The sequence below is a fragment of the Heterocephalus glaber genome, unplaced genomic scaffold, assembly GCF_053883595.1.
Source record: "Heterocephalus glaber isolate CG9 unplaced genomic scaffold, H.glaber_assembly_v1.0 deba00001481, whole genome shotgun sequence".
In the NCBI taxonomy this organism is placed as follows: Eukaryota; Metazoa; Chordata; class Mammalia; order Rodentia; family Bathyergidae; genus Heterocephalus; species Heterocephalus glaber.
Window position 1 is genome coordinate 2,372,011 of NW_028258317.1, and position 17,367 is coordinate 2,389,377.

Here is a 17,367-nt window from a genome sequence, read left to right on the forward strand (position 1 = left end):
TACGTGTACACACGTGAGCACACCTACAGCAGCAGGGGGCGCTCGGGCCAGCAGGGGGCAGCACAGGCACAGTTTGCAATTACCCGGCGCAGCCCCGAGGGAGGAGGGCGTGCTGCAGTCCCAGCGGCGGCTGGAGGTGCAGCCTCCCAGGTGGGAGGCGGGGGCTGCGGGCGCAGGAAAAGGCGCCTTGGCAGTGGGCGCTCAGCGGGGCCTCCTCCGGCCGGGCGCGGCGCGGCGCGGCGAGGGGGAGCGAAGGAGCGAGCGCGCTGGGAGCACGCAGGCGCTCTGCTCCGGCTGGCCCTCGGCCGGCGCGCAGCGCGGGAGCAGCCCGCAGCGCGCCCCCCACGCCCCCCGCAGCCCCCCGGCCGCCCGCGGCCAGCGGTCCCTCGGCTGCCAGCCAGGCCGCCCTTCCGAGCGCGCGCGGCGGCGGCGGGACTGCGGCGGGACTGCCCCGGGGCGGCCCCGAGCGCGCCCCCCCGCCGGCGGCCACTCGCGCCCGGCGCTGGCCTGGCCGGCGCGCCCCTCAGGCGGCCAGAGCACGGCCTCGGCTTCGGCCTCGGCGGGAGCCGGCCCCGGGCCGCAGCCCGCGGGCGGCGGCGGTCACTGACGGCGTCGCGGGGCGCTCCCGGGCGGCGGCGCAGCGGCGGCGGCGGCGCAGGGGGCGGAGGCAGGGGGCGCCCCCAGCCAGGATGCTGCGGTTCCTGCGCCGGACCTTTGGCCGCCGCTCCATGCAGCGCTACGCGCGGGGCGCGGCGGGGCGCGGGGCCGCCGGGCTGGGGGACGAGCGCGACGGGGGTCCTCGGGGGGGCCCGGCTGCCGCCGCGTCCTCGTCGCTGCCCGCCGCGCCTGGGGGCAGCGTGTTCCCGGCGGGCGGCGGGCCCCTTCTTACGGGCGGCGCGGCGGTGCACATCTCCGCCGCGGGTGCGGCCAAGGCCACCCTCTACTGCCGCGTCTTCTTGCTCGACGGGACCGAAGTGAGCGTGGACTTGCCGGTGAGTGACGCGGTCGGGCCAGGACACTGGCCCTGGGGGCGGCTCCCCCAGCCCCTTGCCTCCCTCTGGCTGCACCCCCTCCCCCTTCTTCTGCCAGCCCTCCCTAGCTCGGTTCCCTCTCGGGCCACCCGTCCCGGCTCCTCTGGGGCCGCGTCTCTGCCCCTCTGCTTGGGATGTTGCGCCTTCTCTGGCGCCCACCTGGTCCGCTGGGCCTCACCCATTCCCCAGTGCACCCAGTCCCCGCCTCTCGGCGCGGTGGCCGGTGTTCCTAGTCGGTGTTGCCTTCCCGCCCCGCACTGTCCAGTGGGAACCTTTCTGATGCCGGGCTATTGGGTAGAAAATCACAAAGCAAGGGACCCCAGGACCTCCGTCGCCCGTGTGCAAACTCGACCTCAGGCCTGGGTGGGACAGGGGAGAGGAGAGAGCTCCTGCTTTTTGTCCTGCAGAAGCCCCAAGTGTGGGAGGGGCTTAGGGGACAATTTCTCCTTTTTGCTGATCCCCCCAACCTTGGGTGATCCCCACTCCCATCCCAGAGAATCCCTCTGGTCCGCAACCCCTCAGTGTTTGAAGCTACTTGGGAGCTGAACTCACGGAACTGGTCAACTTTGCTGAGCAGAGACCTTGGTGCGGCGCTGAGAGTCAGCTCGAGAGGCTGCAAGCCAGGCTCACCGGCCACCTCCCCACCCCCTGCCGCTGCTGCCGCACACCCGGGACTGTGTTCGTGGGTCTGCCGAGCTCCGTGGAGCCAGCTGCCCACAGGTGGCTGCACCCCGCCGCGCTCCAGCGGAGAGCTAGGCCGGTGCTGCCGGCCTCGGCAGGGCGTCCAGCCACCCTAAAGTCTCTCCGGCCGAAGGGGCCAGCTCAGATCCCATCAAACCCACACATTAACGGGGCTCCTACTGTACACTCTGCGCTGCGGCAGACGGTGCCTTCGGGAATCTTTGGGTGTGACTGGGAGCACAGCAGTAATTGAGCTTCAGATAAATGTTACAGATCGTCCCGAGGATTTCAAGGGAAGAAATAACGTACCCGGACTTGCAAAGAAATCATTTAGGCCTATCCAGGTGGCAGGAATTCTTTGGACTAGTGAGAGAAGCTAAGAACATGTAAGGGTATTAAGTGGGAAAATCAGAGCCAGCCTGGCTTGGGGTTTAATGGTTTCCTATGTAGGTTTAATTTTGAGACAGTTTCGATTTATGGCAATTTTATTTTTGTGGTTCTTGGTTCTCTCCATAGACTATCATCTTGTTATGAAAATACCCTTTTGGGGCCTTTTTATTCATGGAAAAGGAGCCAACATTCGGGTGCTTAGAGCTGTTGTCTTTAAAATAGCATTAAAATGTTACCGCTTCGGAAAAATGAGGCTGTCAGGCTTTTGTTCAGCCAAGAGAGGAGGCTTCAGAGCCCAGAAGGAGAGGAGAGGTGTGCAGCCTGCTCCGGAGTGGGCAGTTTGGATTTGGAGAGGATGTGGCGTAGTTTGCATCTAGGAAAGGAATGCTATCCGTGGGAACTTTGACAGTGTTCCTTGCTGCTGGTTTTCTTGCCTATTCCCTAGGGGTAATTCGTTTATAAAATGTATTGCTGCTGTCAGGTTTGTGAGACAGGCTTAAGTGGTGTTTCTGAGATGAAAAATGCAAACTGAATAAAGTGCATGTGTGGTAAATTGACCCAGACAGGTACATAAACAAACAGGTTGGGAAATGCTGACTTATTGCAGCCAGTGGAGCCCTGACTGGGCACTGGGGAAGGGGACATTGGCATCCTAAAAGGTTTCTTCCTTTATAAAAGGATCCAGAGAGAGCTGGCAATTTAGCTCAATGGTTCTGCCACCTGCCTCAAAAGTGAAAGGACCCAAGTTCGATTCCTGGTACCAAAAAAAAAAGGATCCAGAGGAATTCACCCACCCCAAGTTTTTTCTTACGATAGCAGATTGCTTCATGCCTTTAAGATATGATTTAGTGAACAACAGATTTTACTTAAATATGCACATATGTCTGTGTGTCTTGTCCAAAGGCAAATAAAAAGCCAGTCTTGGCTTTTGTCACATAATCTCTCAGGGAGGAAAGATGAAGAAAACTTATCAGTAAACATACCTCATCGATTTAAAGATGTATTAGATACTAGAACTGCAATTGCATAGTTTCCTTCACTAATCTTCCCAGATCAGAGTGTTTGTTCCTGTGATTAATTCTGGAAGTTACGAAGTTTAGCATCAGGCAGCTAGCTCCCAGTCGAATTTGTAGCTTTTGTGCTATTGCTCAGGCCCATTTCTTCACTGGATTCTCTTTTTAAAAATGCTGCCCCTTTAGGCACATGGCCCCACTTGTTATTATACTTCTCTTCTGTCTTTTTGGATTTTTACTGCTTCCTGGGTTCTGGCATTGCCTGGCTTTTTGTCACACAATAGGATTTACCTTTGACCTTGATATGCCCGAGCTTCATTCTGTACTTCTGATCAGTTCCACAGATACCCAGGGATTGGCCAGGTTAATTTTGGCTCCTTTGTAATTAAAACACTCTGGTGGTGTTAGCCTCAGGAATTCCTTTTCTCAACATACTAGAAGTGGTTATGTGTTGTCATAAACCTTTTTATTAGCCCTTGTCAGGACACTTGTGTTCTGAAATTGCCTAGAACATAGTAACACCCTCTGTATGACAGATCTGTGGCACCTCATTTCAGTTCAGTCATCCTTTATTGGGTGTCTTTAAAGTGTCACGTTCTGTGCTGTGGACACAAAGGTGAGTGAGACATGGCCTGGAGGCTCTTAGGAGACACAGGTGGTGGTGGTGAAACTATATATATATATATATATATATATATGTTCTGAGTGACACTAAGTGACATGACAGGCACAGCCAGATGGGGTGATGGGGTCAGATGGGATGAGGGAATTAGACCTCCTGGAGAATTTGACACTTGAAATGATAGGATCTCAAATTTAGTCTTGGCATAGCCATGGTCCAGTTGTCACATATAAAAAAGGAAGAAGCCATTGTAATTGTCTTCAACAAGTCTTGGGGCCCCTTTGGTGGGAGGGTGAGTCCTCCTCCTCTCTGGGGTGTTGTGGACAGTCAGTGGTTTTCCAGCCTTTGATAAAATACGAATAGAAAGATCTTTTTAAAACCCCACCTATAGGACTAGGGATGTAGCTCAGAGTAGAGCTTTTGCCTGGCATGCTTAAGGCCCTGGGTTTGATCACCAGCACTGCAGAAACACCTACATGTATAACATGCAATGGAAAGTGGGCTTCCTGTGCAGTGTATCTCTCAGATGGGCCCTTGGCTCACCCTACCAACCTGATTGTCACCCTAAGCCACTGCTCTTCAGAAAACCTGGGCCTCCCTCCTGTTAGCCCAGCTATGCCCAGCCCTTGGGTGTGGTCTGGTCTGAACAGGGCAGGCCAAAGGAGGGAGGCCTGCCCTACCTGCTCTCCTTCTATGAATGCAGCTGAAGATCCCATTGGTGTCTTGGCAGCGGCACCCACTGTTGACTTGTATTAGCTCTCTGTTGACTAAATCGCTGGCATCACTTGTGCTTGGGTGGCTGCTGCTCAGCCCCACCTCCGTTGCCTGCGTGTGCAGTCTTCAAACAAGCAGCTCTGTGCAGAAAGCTGTTAGGATGTGTGGCTGACTGGTTAGCACTCCCGCCATGTCCTGTGAGGTTCTGCTGGTTATCCTTTGTAGCATTTGGTGCAGTTCTTGCTATATCTGAAACTTGGCCTTGAGTCATTAGAGTACAGTGCAAACATGAAGAGTTCCCGTGTTATCTTACAGCCTGGCTGTGCCACCTAGGGGAACTTCAGCTCTCTGAGTATTGATTTCCCAGTTTTTAAAATGGGAGGGTTAAATGATGGAAAGGGTATAAAAAGCCTCAATAAACAGCAAGATGCTGTAGGGTTGCTGGGAGGTTGTATTTTTATAAACTTACGTTTCCTCTTTGGATTATGGAAAGAATTGGGGAAAAATTCTAGAAATGGCCACTAAAAAAACAAAAATAAAACTTGTGACAGGCAAGGCAGTCATTGCTCAGCTCTTTGGTAGAAATTGGAATTTGAATATAGAATGAGAGATGCTTTTTAAAAGTTTCACTTTGGATGAGAAAAAATCCCCCCGCAAGTTCTTAGAGCTGGAGCCTCTGGTCCAGTGGAAGATACACAGTACAACATAAAGGTCATACGTCTTATTTTGCAGTTGAAAGAGACCCTAGATAATATATATCTCATCCATTATGTGTATGGTAAACTGAGGCCTTTGGGTATAAAGTGGCTTTCCATTAGTCACTAGGTAAAAGAATTGGAATGGGCAACCTTGGGAACCCTGATTGCTTAGCTTTTTTTTCCTTTTTTTTTGGTACCAGGGATCGAACTCAGGTCCTTGTGCCTTCACAGCAGTTGGTGAAACCACTGAGCCAAATCCCCGGCCCCATGATTGCTTAGCTTTTGAAGGTGTAGAGCATAGGTCAGCTATAGGATGATAGTGTTGGCACCCCTAGTCCTAGCACATAGGGGTCAGGATAAGCTCCGGCCAGTTGGAAGGATAAATTTTTCCTAACAGTAGGAAACGAGCGAAGTGATTCTCTAACTTCATTGTATGCAAAGTTCATCTGGGAGGTTTTTTCCCCAAGTTTTATGGGATGGGGTGGGGGTCTTGTTTTGTGCCCCAAGCTGGGCTCAAACTCCCAGGCTCAGTGATCCTCACGCCTCAGCCTCTCAAGTACTTGGACTATAAGCAGCACTACTGCACCTGGCTCATCTGGAATTATTTTCTTCCAATTAAAATTCCTAGAACCCTCCCCAGGAAGTTCTGATTCAGTGGTTCAGGAAGCTGGGCTTTTAATAATAAAGTACACCCACTGCAGGTGATACCGAAACATGGGGTCCCTTCACACCCTCTAAACACTGTGGCTCTGGCTCTGAGTACCTGGGGCAGCTGCACCATGAATTAAAAATCCCTGTGGGCCTGGTGGGAATTTTGGCACTGTGAGTCAGAGGTTGACCTGTGCTTCAGGGAGCCTGTTTTTGCTGAAGCAGAGTGTAAACTGGGCTGGAGGACTGTCTTGAGCCCAGTTGTGATGTGGCAATTGTCCAGGTGAAGGCGTAGGGTGGGGGCAGGTGGCCAGTGTGTTCACAGATAGGCAGAGTGGACCCTCATCTGGGGGGTCCTGCTGTTCTTCTCACCCTTGGTTGTGGGAAGAAATCAAGAGCCATGCAGCGTACCCCAAGAGGAAGGAGAAGGTAGCTCCTTGCTTCAGCTCTCTCCCAAGGCTATGGCTACCTTGCCTCTTCACAGGCCTCTGGGTGGCTTGCTTTTCTGTTCTGCAGGATAGGTGTTGGCTAGAGGTGGCCGTGTGATTCATACCTACGCCCTCTTAGACATGAGTTAGCCACATGGGTCATGAGTTTGTGTTATTTTTGTAAATACCTCTTTTGTTTTAAAGGAGGGCTGAGGTCAGGGCTGATAAAGGTGGGTGGTGAACACCCTTTTGAAGGGGAATATGATAGAGGTACAGTCTCTAGCTCTGGTTCCAGACTTGCTGGATTGTCACCGTTGATATAGGGGGAGAGAGTTATCAGGGAGAAGGGACCACTGGGGGTGGTGGGGTCTGCCCAGCCTCTCCGGTGCTGGTAACATGACCTACAGTGGTACAGGGCTCTGAACAAATATTAACTTGCTAAGCACTTCCACGTGCATAATCTCATTGAATTCTGTTCCTAGTATTGAAATAGCAGGAGGTAAGTGGGGTTGGGGCCTTCTCCTAAATTCTTGAAAAATACCCACACCAGTAACCGCAGAAATCCTCTATCTGCAATTTGTCCTCAAACCCTGCACACTGCATCTGTCCCCACTGCTGGACTCCCTTTGGTGGGCTGTAGGATGTTCCCCCACCTCTGTGTGCTCTTCCCCGAGCCTTCTTCAGCAGGAGTCAGCACTCACTTTCCACCGCTCTCGCCCAGCCTGCTGCCTGCAGCCAGGTCAGCCGCTGATTCATCTGGGTGTAATTTTCAGGTTGATGTGCATCTCTCCCCCACTCACTGCACATTTAGAACGTTCACAGCAGAAGGATTAGAAAATACAGAGAGACAAGAGATGTTATACCAGCATCTAAAATTTCATCAGAGATAGCCACTGGTAAAATTGTAGTATGTATCCATCTGTGCTTTTTTTCTCCATTATTTAAATAGGAATACATGTTTAAAATGATGAACTTACATGGGTTGATGTAAGTTCCCCATCATTCCAGCACAGAGGGACTATAAACCCCACCTTTGTGTCTCTTTAGGGTGAGGCCCTTGGCCCTCCCCTCCTTATATCCCTGCAGTGCTGGTTGGTGCTCTGAGCTGTCTGTTGCCTTCTGGTCCTCCCTAGGTGAGACGCAAGCTCCTCTGAGGCCTCCCTCCCCCAGTCACCTCCTCCTGCTGGCAGGTTAAAGGTCTTATTGATGTGGCCTCGGAGTCCCCTTGCCTCTGGGAACATCTGGTTTGGGGCAGTGGCAACTCTTGCCTGTCCAGGGATTTGCCTGCTTCTGCTGACTTGGCAAGGGGGGCTGAGCCTCCTCCTCCAATCTCCCTAATCTCAGGCCTTCTCTCTAGAGCTCCGTGTATCTCATCCATACCACTTGATTTTAATGTTGGTTTTATTTTTAATTGTTTTCCAAAGTATTTTTGTTTGCCCCAGATTAATTTTTCTTACTCACCAAAAGCCCATTGAGCCCTTCCACTGTTAAGCATTGGTAGGCACATGGGAAGCCAGGACAGTCTCTTGAGCTCCCAGTCTGTGGCAGTCTTCTGACCTGACACAAAGCAGTACTGGAGAACAGCAGCTGAGCTGTGGAGTGCAGTGGGAGAAGGTTTGATGCCCAGAGTGACATTGGGGTTGTTCCCATGGATCCATAGAGGGTAGCTGTAGATGTCTCTGGGCAGCAAAGCCCCACCCACTCCCTTGTGCTCTGGGCTCCTTGGGGTGGGGAGGATTATGAACTCGGGCTGTGTGCTTCCTAGGTTTTAAAGGAGTGAGTTGAGGGACCTGTCCAGTGTGGCTAAGCATCAGGAGCCTGTAATACAGGCCACCCTTACTGAGCAGCAGGCCTGGTACTGTGCTCATTGCTTCCAGGATAATCTTGTTGAATGTGCACACAAACTGTGCTGGTACCTACTGTTGTTTTCCCTGATTTGTAGAGCAGAGAATCAGGGTTTAACAGAAAGGTTACAGCTAGTGAGGCAGACTCCAGCTTCAAGCTCCGGCAGTCTGATTCTAGGAGCCCAGGTAGATGAGGACCTCTAAGCCTCAGGAGAGTTTCTGCTTTTGCAGGTTACTTGGGATTTCCAGAGACTAGAGTTGCATTTTTAGTCAGACTTGTTGAACGCAGTGTCTTGACAGTGCATTCCAGTTTGATGTCCATAATTCTTCAACACCTAGGTCAAAAGTAGACAACATGTTTAAACAGTGCTTAATAGAACAACATTAAAATCATCACCAAGCAAAGTATTTTTCATGTCCCCATCCTACCGCATAGCATTTGGTTGGTTTCCCTTTGTTCATTTTGAATACATACATACAAGCATGGTGTACATCCTTTTGTTTTTGTTTTTGTTTTTGTTTTATGGAACTGGGGATCAAACCCAGGGCCTCGTGCATCAAAGCAAACATTGTACCACTGAGCCATACCCCAGCCCTATCCTTTAATAAAAAGTTTTCCTCCCTCCACGTCTAAGCTTTCAGACATGCTTCTTGCCATTTGGCACCTTCTGTACTTATTCTGGATGCCTAAATCCAACCTGGTTCTCTGTGTATGGTCAGCGAGTGAGTGAGTAAGTAAGTGAGTAATACTTGCCTCTGCCTGTTTCTCGGGGTTGGAGGTTGATATGTAAAGCACCTGCCCTTGGTCTGTTAGGCAGCCCTGTTTCCCAAGCCCACAGAATTTGTGTTGCTTCCCATAATGGCCGCTGCATGGGAAGGAATTATCATCCTCTTACAGGGGTCTTGGAGATCAGATGGCCCTAGGCCTCTCACCTGGTTAGTGTGGCAGAGCCAGGTTGGATCTAGGTTTCCTGACTCACTTTCCAGTGCTCTTGCCCCAGCCCATGCTGTGCATACCCTGGCCTTCCTGTTTCATATGTGTGCTCCTTGGACTCTCTGGGAAGATCAGAATTTTACCCCCTGTCCCTTCTGCACCATTTTGCCTTCGAGTCTCTGGCATTTGGGTTCAGTGTGATATTTCTCGGCAGTTGTTGCAGGTTCTTTTCCCCAGAGTCTTAGCTGGCTGAATTCCCAGCTCTTCCTTCTTGAGGCTGAGAACTAGAAAATATGTCAAGGGTTCCATCCCACCATTTGGGACTATCTGATGCTTCTTTGGTACTTAGCACTGAGTTTGCCCCAAGGGGAGAATTTGTCCACCCTGCCAGCCTAGCTGTGAGGATACCATTTATGTGGGTTGGCAGGAACCTGCAGAGTTGGCACCCCCTGGCTGTGGTGTCTGAATGTTGTTGTGTGTATTGTGACTTCCCCTCATGTGGGCTGAAGGTGGCCTGACAGTGCTGGTCGTTTGTCCTGTCTCCTTGCTTGGCCACCTGCACATGGGCATAGTGTTCCATGCCTGTAATCCCAGCTACTAGCAAGGCTGAGGCAGGAGGATGGTAAGTTCAAGATCAGCCTGGGAAATTTAGCAAGACCCTGTCTCAAAATAGAATATGAAAAGGGGTGGGGGGGTATAGCTTAGTGTAAAGGCCCTGAATTTAATCCCTAGCAATGGAAAAGCACCAACAACAAACTGAACCATAATGTAATACAAAGTGTGTCCTTTTTTTTTTTTTTTTGCAGTACCGGGGTATGCCACCGTGTCCAGCTTAAAATTTTACACCATTTCTTAGTGTTCTGTTCAGTGTCATGAAGTACATTTATATTATTGTGTAGCTGTCACAAATGGAAATTCTGTCGCCTTTAGACAGTATCCCCCCCGAGGGGGGTTCCCTGAAGTCCTGGTGACCACTGTTCTGCTTTTTTGTCCCTATGATGTGACTGCCCTAGCTATTCTAAGTAGAACCTATAGTATCTGTCCTTTTGTGTTTGGCCTATGTCACTTAGTATAATGTCTTCCAGATTCCTCCTTGTTGTAACATATGCTAGGCTTCCATTCCTGTTTAAGGCTGAATAATGTTCCATTTCATGGATGTCTCACAAATCATTTCTCCACCCATCTGAGTTAGGGACTTTTATGCAGGTCTGGACTGTATTAACTCGGTCCTGCCCGTTCATTGGAGGCACTGCCATTGGTGCTGTGAACTCCCCAGCCCAGCCCCCTGGTCTCGAATGATGCCATCTCTCTCCTGGGACTTGCTCTGTGCTGAGTATGCTCCGAGGCTCTCTGGGCTTACCTGGGGAGCCTGTGGCAGGCAAGTTTCCTCCTCCTCACATTTCTGTCTGAGTTGCTCAGTATTGGCAAATTCATTAACACATGGAAACACTTTTAAAATGATGAACTAGAAGTATAAAAGACTTTGTATAGCATGACTAGTTTAAAGAAAACTAATACAGTGAGCATCCTTGTGCCTACCCCCCAGCATAAACAGAGAAGACCGGTGCTGAGAAAGTCCAAAATTCTCCCCAGGCACATTCCCCCCTCCTCTCTCCTGAAGTTTCTCTTTCTTCACTTCTTTTTCTTTATGGGTTTTCCTTAATGACATATTGTTAGTTTTGCACATTTGTGAACTTTAATAGACTTTTCACTCAGCGCTGGATATGTGAGATTCATCTGTGGACGAGGTACCTGTCGTTCTTACTGCTCTGTAGTTGTGCATAAACGTGTGAGAATTTATTTACTCTTTGTGGATATCTGGGATATTTTCAGTTTGAGGCTATTTTAAAAAAAATACTGCTTTGAACCTTTCTGGAATTGGTTTCCTGGTGTGAATATATAAGCCAGCATCTCTTGGGTATATACCTGGAATTGGGCAGAGCCTTGTCATATCATGCAGAATTGTCTCCCTGAGCCCCTCATTCAGTCTTCTCCCACATTTGGCATTCGGAAGCTTTTTTATTTTACCAATTTACTGGGAATAATGGGAACTCTTGTGGTCTTCATGTTTTCACAGTTACAGGATGGTTTGAGTATTTTATATGTTTGCTAGCAATCTGTATTTCCTTCTGGAATGCTTTGTTTTATACATTTTGCCTGTTTTTTGGTAGATTTGAATTTTTCTCACTGTGTTTAGCCTATTCACCCCTGGTCTTTGTGAGACAGTTCACCATATCCCCTGCTCATCTGAGAGCAAGAGAGAACACTTGGAGCCCCCAAATTGACAGGCTTCCTCCACCAGTGTTGCTATGCTGAGCAGAAATTGTTTCAATTCCACTTTTACTGTGAATGAGTTACAGTCGGTGGCTGCTGGTGGCTTTGGATGAGTAATGGCAGGATCTGTAGTCTTTCTTCATTCTCTTCACTTCTAGAAAACATTTTCATTAAGGCTGGGTGTGGTGGCGCATGTCTGTAATCTCAGCACTCTGGGAAGCTCGGCAGGAAGATCACACGTTCAAGCCTAACCCTGGCAGCTTAGCAACTTAGTAAGACCCTGTCTCAGAATATAAAAAGGAGTGGTGATATAGCTCAGTGTGAAGGCCTTGAGCTCTACTCCCTCCAAAAAATCATTGGGAAAATTTCTAAACATATTCAAAGGTAGACAGAACTGTGTAATGGACACCTAAGTATTCACCAGGCTTCACTGCTTACAGGTAAATTGCCAATCATTTATACCCTCACCACTGCCTCTCTCCAATTATTTTAAATTTCAAACATGTACTTCATTATATGTCTCTAAAAGATGAGGGCCATTTTTTTAAAAAAAATCACAGTATTGTTAAAACATCTAAAATAATTAACAATTTTTAGTTTCAGATACTTTTGTCAATGTCCAAATTTTCCTCTTCAATGTTTTAGCGAGGTGCATTGCATCTGGTTGATAGTTTATCAGAGCCTTTAATCTAGAGCACTCTGCCCCATGTTGTTTCATTTTTTGCTTTTTGTTTGATATTTATGTGTTGAAGCAGTGAACCATTTATCCTCTCTTAAGTTCCTGCCGTCTGGATTTTGTGGGTTGTAGCCTTAACATTTGGTCACCCCGAGTCAAGGCTGCCAGAGGGAGCTGGCCCTATCCAAAGTGTTTAACTCAAGACACACAAGTCAATGGGACAGTTTCCTTGTCCTCGGGAAGCTTTAGTGGAGATGAGTAATTACACCTGATGTGAAAAGTGCCAGGGAATGCTCAGAGGAAGTCCTATGGAAGGTGCAGTGAGAGGGAGAGGAGACAACTCCATGGTGAGTAACCCAGAAAATATCAGAGAGAATGCTTTGGGCTCTGAGAAGTATGCGAACAGGCTTGCTGGTAGCCAGAACAGCATGTGCAAAGGTACTGAGGCTAGAAATAACATGTCCAAGATTCCTGTTCCTTGCTCAGTCTCTACCTGTAAGCCAAGACAACCCTCATTTTTTTTTTCATTAAGTTTATTGGTACATTTTAGGTATTAAATACAGTTACATTCATCATTGGGATCTTGTACCTTTACATGATGTATCTTAGTTCTTATTTTTTCCCCAGTTCCCTGCCCTCCCTTCACCCCCTCCTCCCTTCCCTATTTACAGAGACTTTGTTTCCATTTTTTCCTTTTCTCATATTTTTTTCTTTTCGCTTCTTTCCTTTGCCCTACCCTTCCCACTTCCCCAACTCCTTTAGACCTTTTCTTCCTATTTCACATTATCAGTTATATCATTTGAACCTTATTTACACTTTTAGTATTTCATACCAGAGAAACTATTTGGTATTTACACATGTGTGTCCTGTTTATTTCACTTAAGAGTATCGCCTCAGTGTGCATTCATTTAGCTGTAAATGTCTCTAGTTTCTCGTTCTTTATGGCTGAGTAGTACGCCATTTTTTTTTTTTTTTTTTTTGGTATTGGGGATCGAACTTGGGACCTTGTGGTTGCGCAGCAGGCACCGGAACCACTGAGCTAAATCCCTGGCCCTCCAATTTATAGAAAAACCACATCTTCTTTATCCAGTCTCCAGTTGATGGCCATTTGGGCTGTTTCCAAGTTTTAGCTATTACAAACTGTGCTGCTATGAACATGGGTGTGCACATATCGCTGTGGTATGATTCTTTTAATTCTTTTGGGAAGATCCCCAGCAGAGGAATGGCTGGCTCAAATGGGACCTCTAATCCTAGTTTTTTGAGGTATCTCCATACTGATTTCCACAGTGGTTGCACCAGTCTGCACTCCCACCAACAATGGAGAAGGGGTCCTTTCTCCCCACAGCCCAGCCAGTGTTTGTTATTGGTTGATTTCTTGATAGCAGCCATTCTTTCTGGGGTGAGGTGGAACCTCAGTGTTGTTTTTATCTGCCTCTCTCTAATGACCAGTGATGTTGAACATTTTTTCATATGTTTATTTGCTGCATTTACTTCTTTGTCTGAGAAGTGTCTGTTCATTTCAGATGCCCATTTTTGAATCGGGTTTTTATATTTGGGTGGTCTGACTTTTTTGAGTTCTTTATATATTCTAGATAGTAGACCTTCATCTGAGGAAAAACTGGTAAAAATTTTTTCCCCATATTGTAGGTTGTCTCTTAGCTTTGTTGGTGGTTTCTCTTGCACAACCCTCATTTTTTACTGGACATTATTTCTTTGAAGAGGTTCAAACTCCACATCTTTGGAAAGTTCAGTAGATTTAATGAAAGAATCTGTTTCTTTTTTCTACTATGTCCACTTCTTGTTTCATCATTACCTCTTTAAAACTGATGTTAGCCTTGGATTTTTCCTTTGTCTGGGTCTTGTTCGGGTACTCTTTGCAACCCAGGAGCCCTTCAGTGGGCCCTTTCCATCTCTTCTGGCTGGAAATGCGTGATGTTTTGGGGAATGCAGAATCAGTGAGCCCTCCAGAGATGGGAAAACAGGGCAGCCGGGATGACTGGGCTTTCCTCCTAATGGAGCACTTGGAGAGTGCATGATCCACAGCCTGTCCTGGGTGGAAGGCTTGTCCTGGATCCCTTGGAATGCTCACTGCTTGCTTAGCCCAGTGCTGCTCACCTGTGGCAAATGAGCAGTAATTAGAGTGTAATAAGGTCAGCTTCTTGCATGCAGCCTTTCTGGCCCGTAGGAATGATATCCTTGAGCAAGCCTCTTGGCTCTCCCAAGCCCCACTACCTTTTCTAAAGCAAGCTGGAATTTTTCCCCCTGGCAGAGGGTTTTTCCTGGTCTCCTGCCCATGAAATGGGCAAGGGTTACATCCAGGAACACCTGCTAAACCATAGAGGCTCAGGAGGGTTAGTTATTAACATGCAGTGTACTCTCAGCTGCCCATCCGTGGCATTTCACCGACCACAATCCTTTTATTGCTTCTGTTTGCTGGGGCCTGAGACCAAGCCTGAGTCACCTGCTCAGTCAGTTGTGATCTGTTTTAGGTGACTCCCAGCTGCTTTGATGGCAGCAAGAGTGGCTGGTCAAAGTCCAGGGAGGGGCCCAGTCTGGCAGAGAACCAGCTCAGGTCATACGCACACACCAGCAGTGACTGATCCAGTGAGATGCTTATGCAGGAAACAGAGAAAGAAGATACAGCTGTGGAATATTTTAATGGGAGAGTGGAGAATCCAACTTGGAGATATTGGTTCAGGATAACTCTGAATTGTAAAGCTATAGATTTATTTTGAAGTCTAGAAATGTTTAGCTTTATGGAGAAGTTCCTCTTTATTAGAGAGACTCTGAAAGAAAAAAAAATGATGTGCTCTCCTTTAAAAGCATCACATATATTATGATTACTGTAATGTGTTACAGTGGACCCTCGCGTTACAACCACCCTGACATATGAACAACTTGAGTTATGACCAGAATTTTAGTTTTAATTTACAAATAAAGTCTTTAAGTTAGCACTTGAATGCCCCAGAATGCCACCCGGCCACTTGTGCTTCCAGATGGTCTCAGATACGGATTTAACCCTTAAAGAGCCCTGGAAGGAACATTACAATATCCTTTCCTGTGTGGGGTTAATTGAGAAATCCTGGGCCAGTGTCTCTGTAAGGACACTGAGATCTACCTGTTTATAGGACGGAGACTTTGAAGGCTGTGTAGAAGAGCCTGAGCCTTCAATTGACCAATGTGATTTACAGCCAGCCCTCGCAAATGAATTGAGTCAAAGGTCCACTATATTTTCCTTATTAACTCACTTGAGGGATTGAGCCCTTGCACATGTATGAATTTCCCAGATAGCTACAGTTTAATCCATTTGCAGACGCACCCTCTTCTATGTTAGCTATTTCATTTATGTGTTGTGAAAACAAACTGCAGAGCATCTAATTTATGTAAGATTCTGTGTGAGGGACAGGAAATGGTTAAAAATGTGGGCCCTGCTCATACAGATCTCATTTAGCATAGGACATGGAGTTGTCCTGGAAGTGCAGTGCACATCTCCTGTCCCTCTTAAAAAGGAGAATGAGCAGATTTAACCATGCCACTGTGGCCCTGGGTCATGTGCTGTGTGCTTTTTGCTCACCTGGTCTGCAGGACTCCAGAGCTTCACTCAGAGGACATGAAGATTGATGGTGGATCCCTCCCCTCTCCAGTGGTCCTGGGTCCTCAGGCCAGCTTTGTATAGTGTTCCAGCCTTTGAACATCCTTGCTTTATTCTCTGGCTTTTCTGGGGCTGACTAATGGGTTACAACCGTGATTTTCAAAGTTTACTGTGTGCTAGAATCTTCTGGGTAGTTTTGCAAAGTCCGGTCTCTGGGACACACTCCAGATACTACTACCAGGATCACTGGGTATGGGAGCTGGGACCCAGCCCTCAAATGTTTCCAGACTCCCAGGTGATTCTTGGGTGCAGCCCTTTTGAGAAAGATGTTTGACAGGGTTACATCCCTTACAATTATGTAGTGCTTTAGGGTCAGAGCAGCTTTCACCTTTCCTAGTGTTATTCCGTCCTCATAGCACCTGTCTGGGACAGTGGTGTTGATCTCATTTTCCAGAAAGCTCAGCAGTAAGATTCTGGCCCATTATCCCACAGGTAGGAAATGGCAGAACTAGCCTTAGAGTCATTTTCAGGCTCTCAATCCATGTCTTCACATTTTTCTCTATGGCTGTTACCCTGGTCGTTCTTTGGTTAGGTCCCCACTTTCCACATGTCCACCTTGGCTTGTGCAATATCGCTTTTTTTGGGGCTGACTTTTGTCACTTAAGGGCCTAGTTATCTTTTCGGGCCTGTCTCAGATGCTTCTGTGTTTATGTAGCTTGTCCTGAACCCTTCTCCTGCCTAGGAACTGTAGGGCACTTTGGCCTTGGGTAGGACCTAGCACATCTCAGGTTTTAGTAGTAATTAAAATAATACATAACACTGTTGACCCTTTTTTGGCAAATGGTTGTCTTTATTATACAATATATAGGGGCCAAGGTTGTAGCTCAGGGGCACCTCTCTTGCCTGGCAAGTGCAAGGTCCTGAGTTTGATCCCAGGTACCAAAAAATAAAAAATAAAATAGATATTACATAATATTTTCCATTAATGGCATTTGTTACATTCATAATATTGTGAAGCTATCATCATTATCTAGCTCCAAAAATTTTCATCATCCCCAAAGGAAACCCTGTATCTATTAAGCAGTCATTCTTCACCTCTTCCCTGCTCCTAGTAACCTCTAGTCTTTTTTCTGTCTTTGTGGATTTACTGACATTGGATATTTAATTTAAGTAGAATCATACAATGTGTGGCATTTTGTATCTGGCTTTCACTTAGCATAATGTTCTCCAGATGCATTGACCATTTGTATTGTTCAGACCCCTTTGTGTAGCTTAAATAACTCCTCACAGCCCTATGAAATAGTCCCTATCAACCTCCTTATTATACAGATGAAGAGACTGAGACACAGAGAGGGTAAGTAACTACTGAGCATAAACAGGCTCTCATCCCCTGCCTGCATTGTCCTGATGGTGTCTGCTGCTGACTTGGAGTGTAAGAGGCTGGTTGTGTAAGCTCGACTTGTGAAGTTAAATTTGAAGGATACAGATGGAACTTCAGGAGAGAGAATTAGTCTGCAGTGTAAGAGCAGCATATGATATCTCTGGGAGCAGAGATCATTAGAGATACCCTGAGGACACTGCAAGACAGTTACTCATTAAATTTCTTGAGTTAATTGAACTGGGTCAGTTTTGTTATAGTTCCCCACAAATGTTAGACATTGAACATGGAACTGTATATCTAATATTGGAAGCCAACTGAATGATGAAGTATCACAGATTGCTGAATGAGGAAGAATGAGTGAGTGAGGGACTTCTGAAAGGTGGAGATTGTCCAAAGGTAAGGGTATCTTTTAAAAATAGTCCTTACTATGTGCCAGGCAGA

General features: G+C 47.7%; 1 protein-coding gene across 5 annotated transcripts in view; it reads left to right on the plus strand.

Moving 5' to 3' along the window:
* The first annotated feature begins 689 nt into the window (after window positions 1-689).
* Window positions 690-17,367, plus strand: part of Epb41l4b (erythrocyte membrane protein band 4.1 like 4B) — a 139,823-nt gene continuing 123,145 nt past the window's right edge. For all 5 annotated transcript variants that reach the window (XM_013073431.3, XM_013073432.3, XM_004848147.3 and 2 more), the window contains exon 1: window positions 690-992. In XM_013073431.3, the coding sequence (XP_012928885.1) occupies window positions 690-992 (303 nt within the window). The remainder of the gene's footprint in view (window positions 993-17,367) is intronic.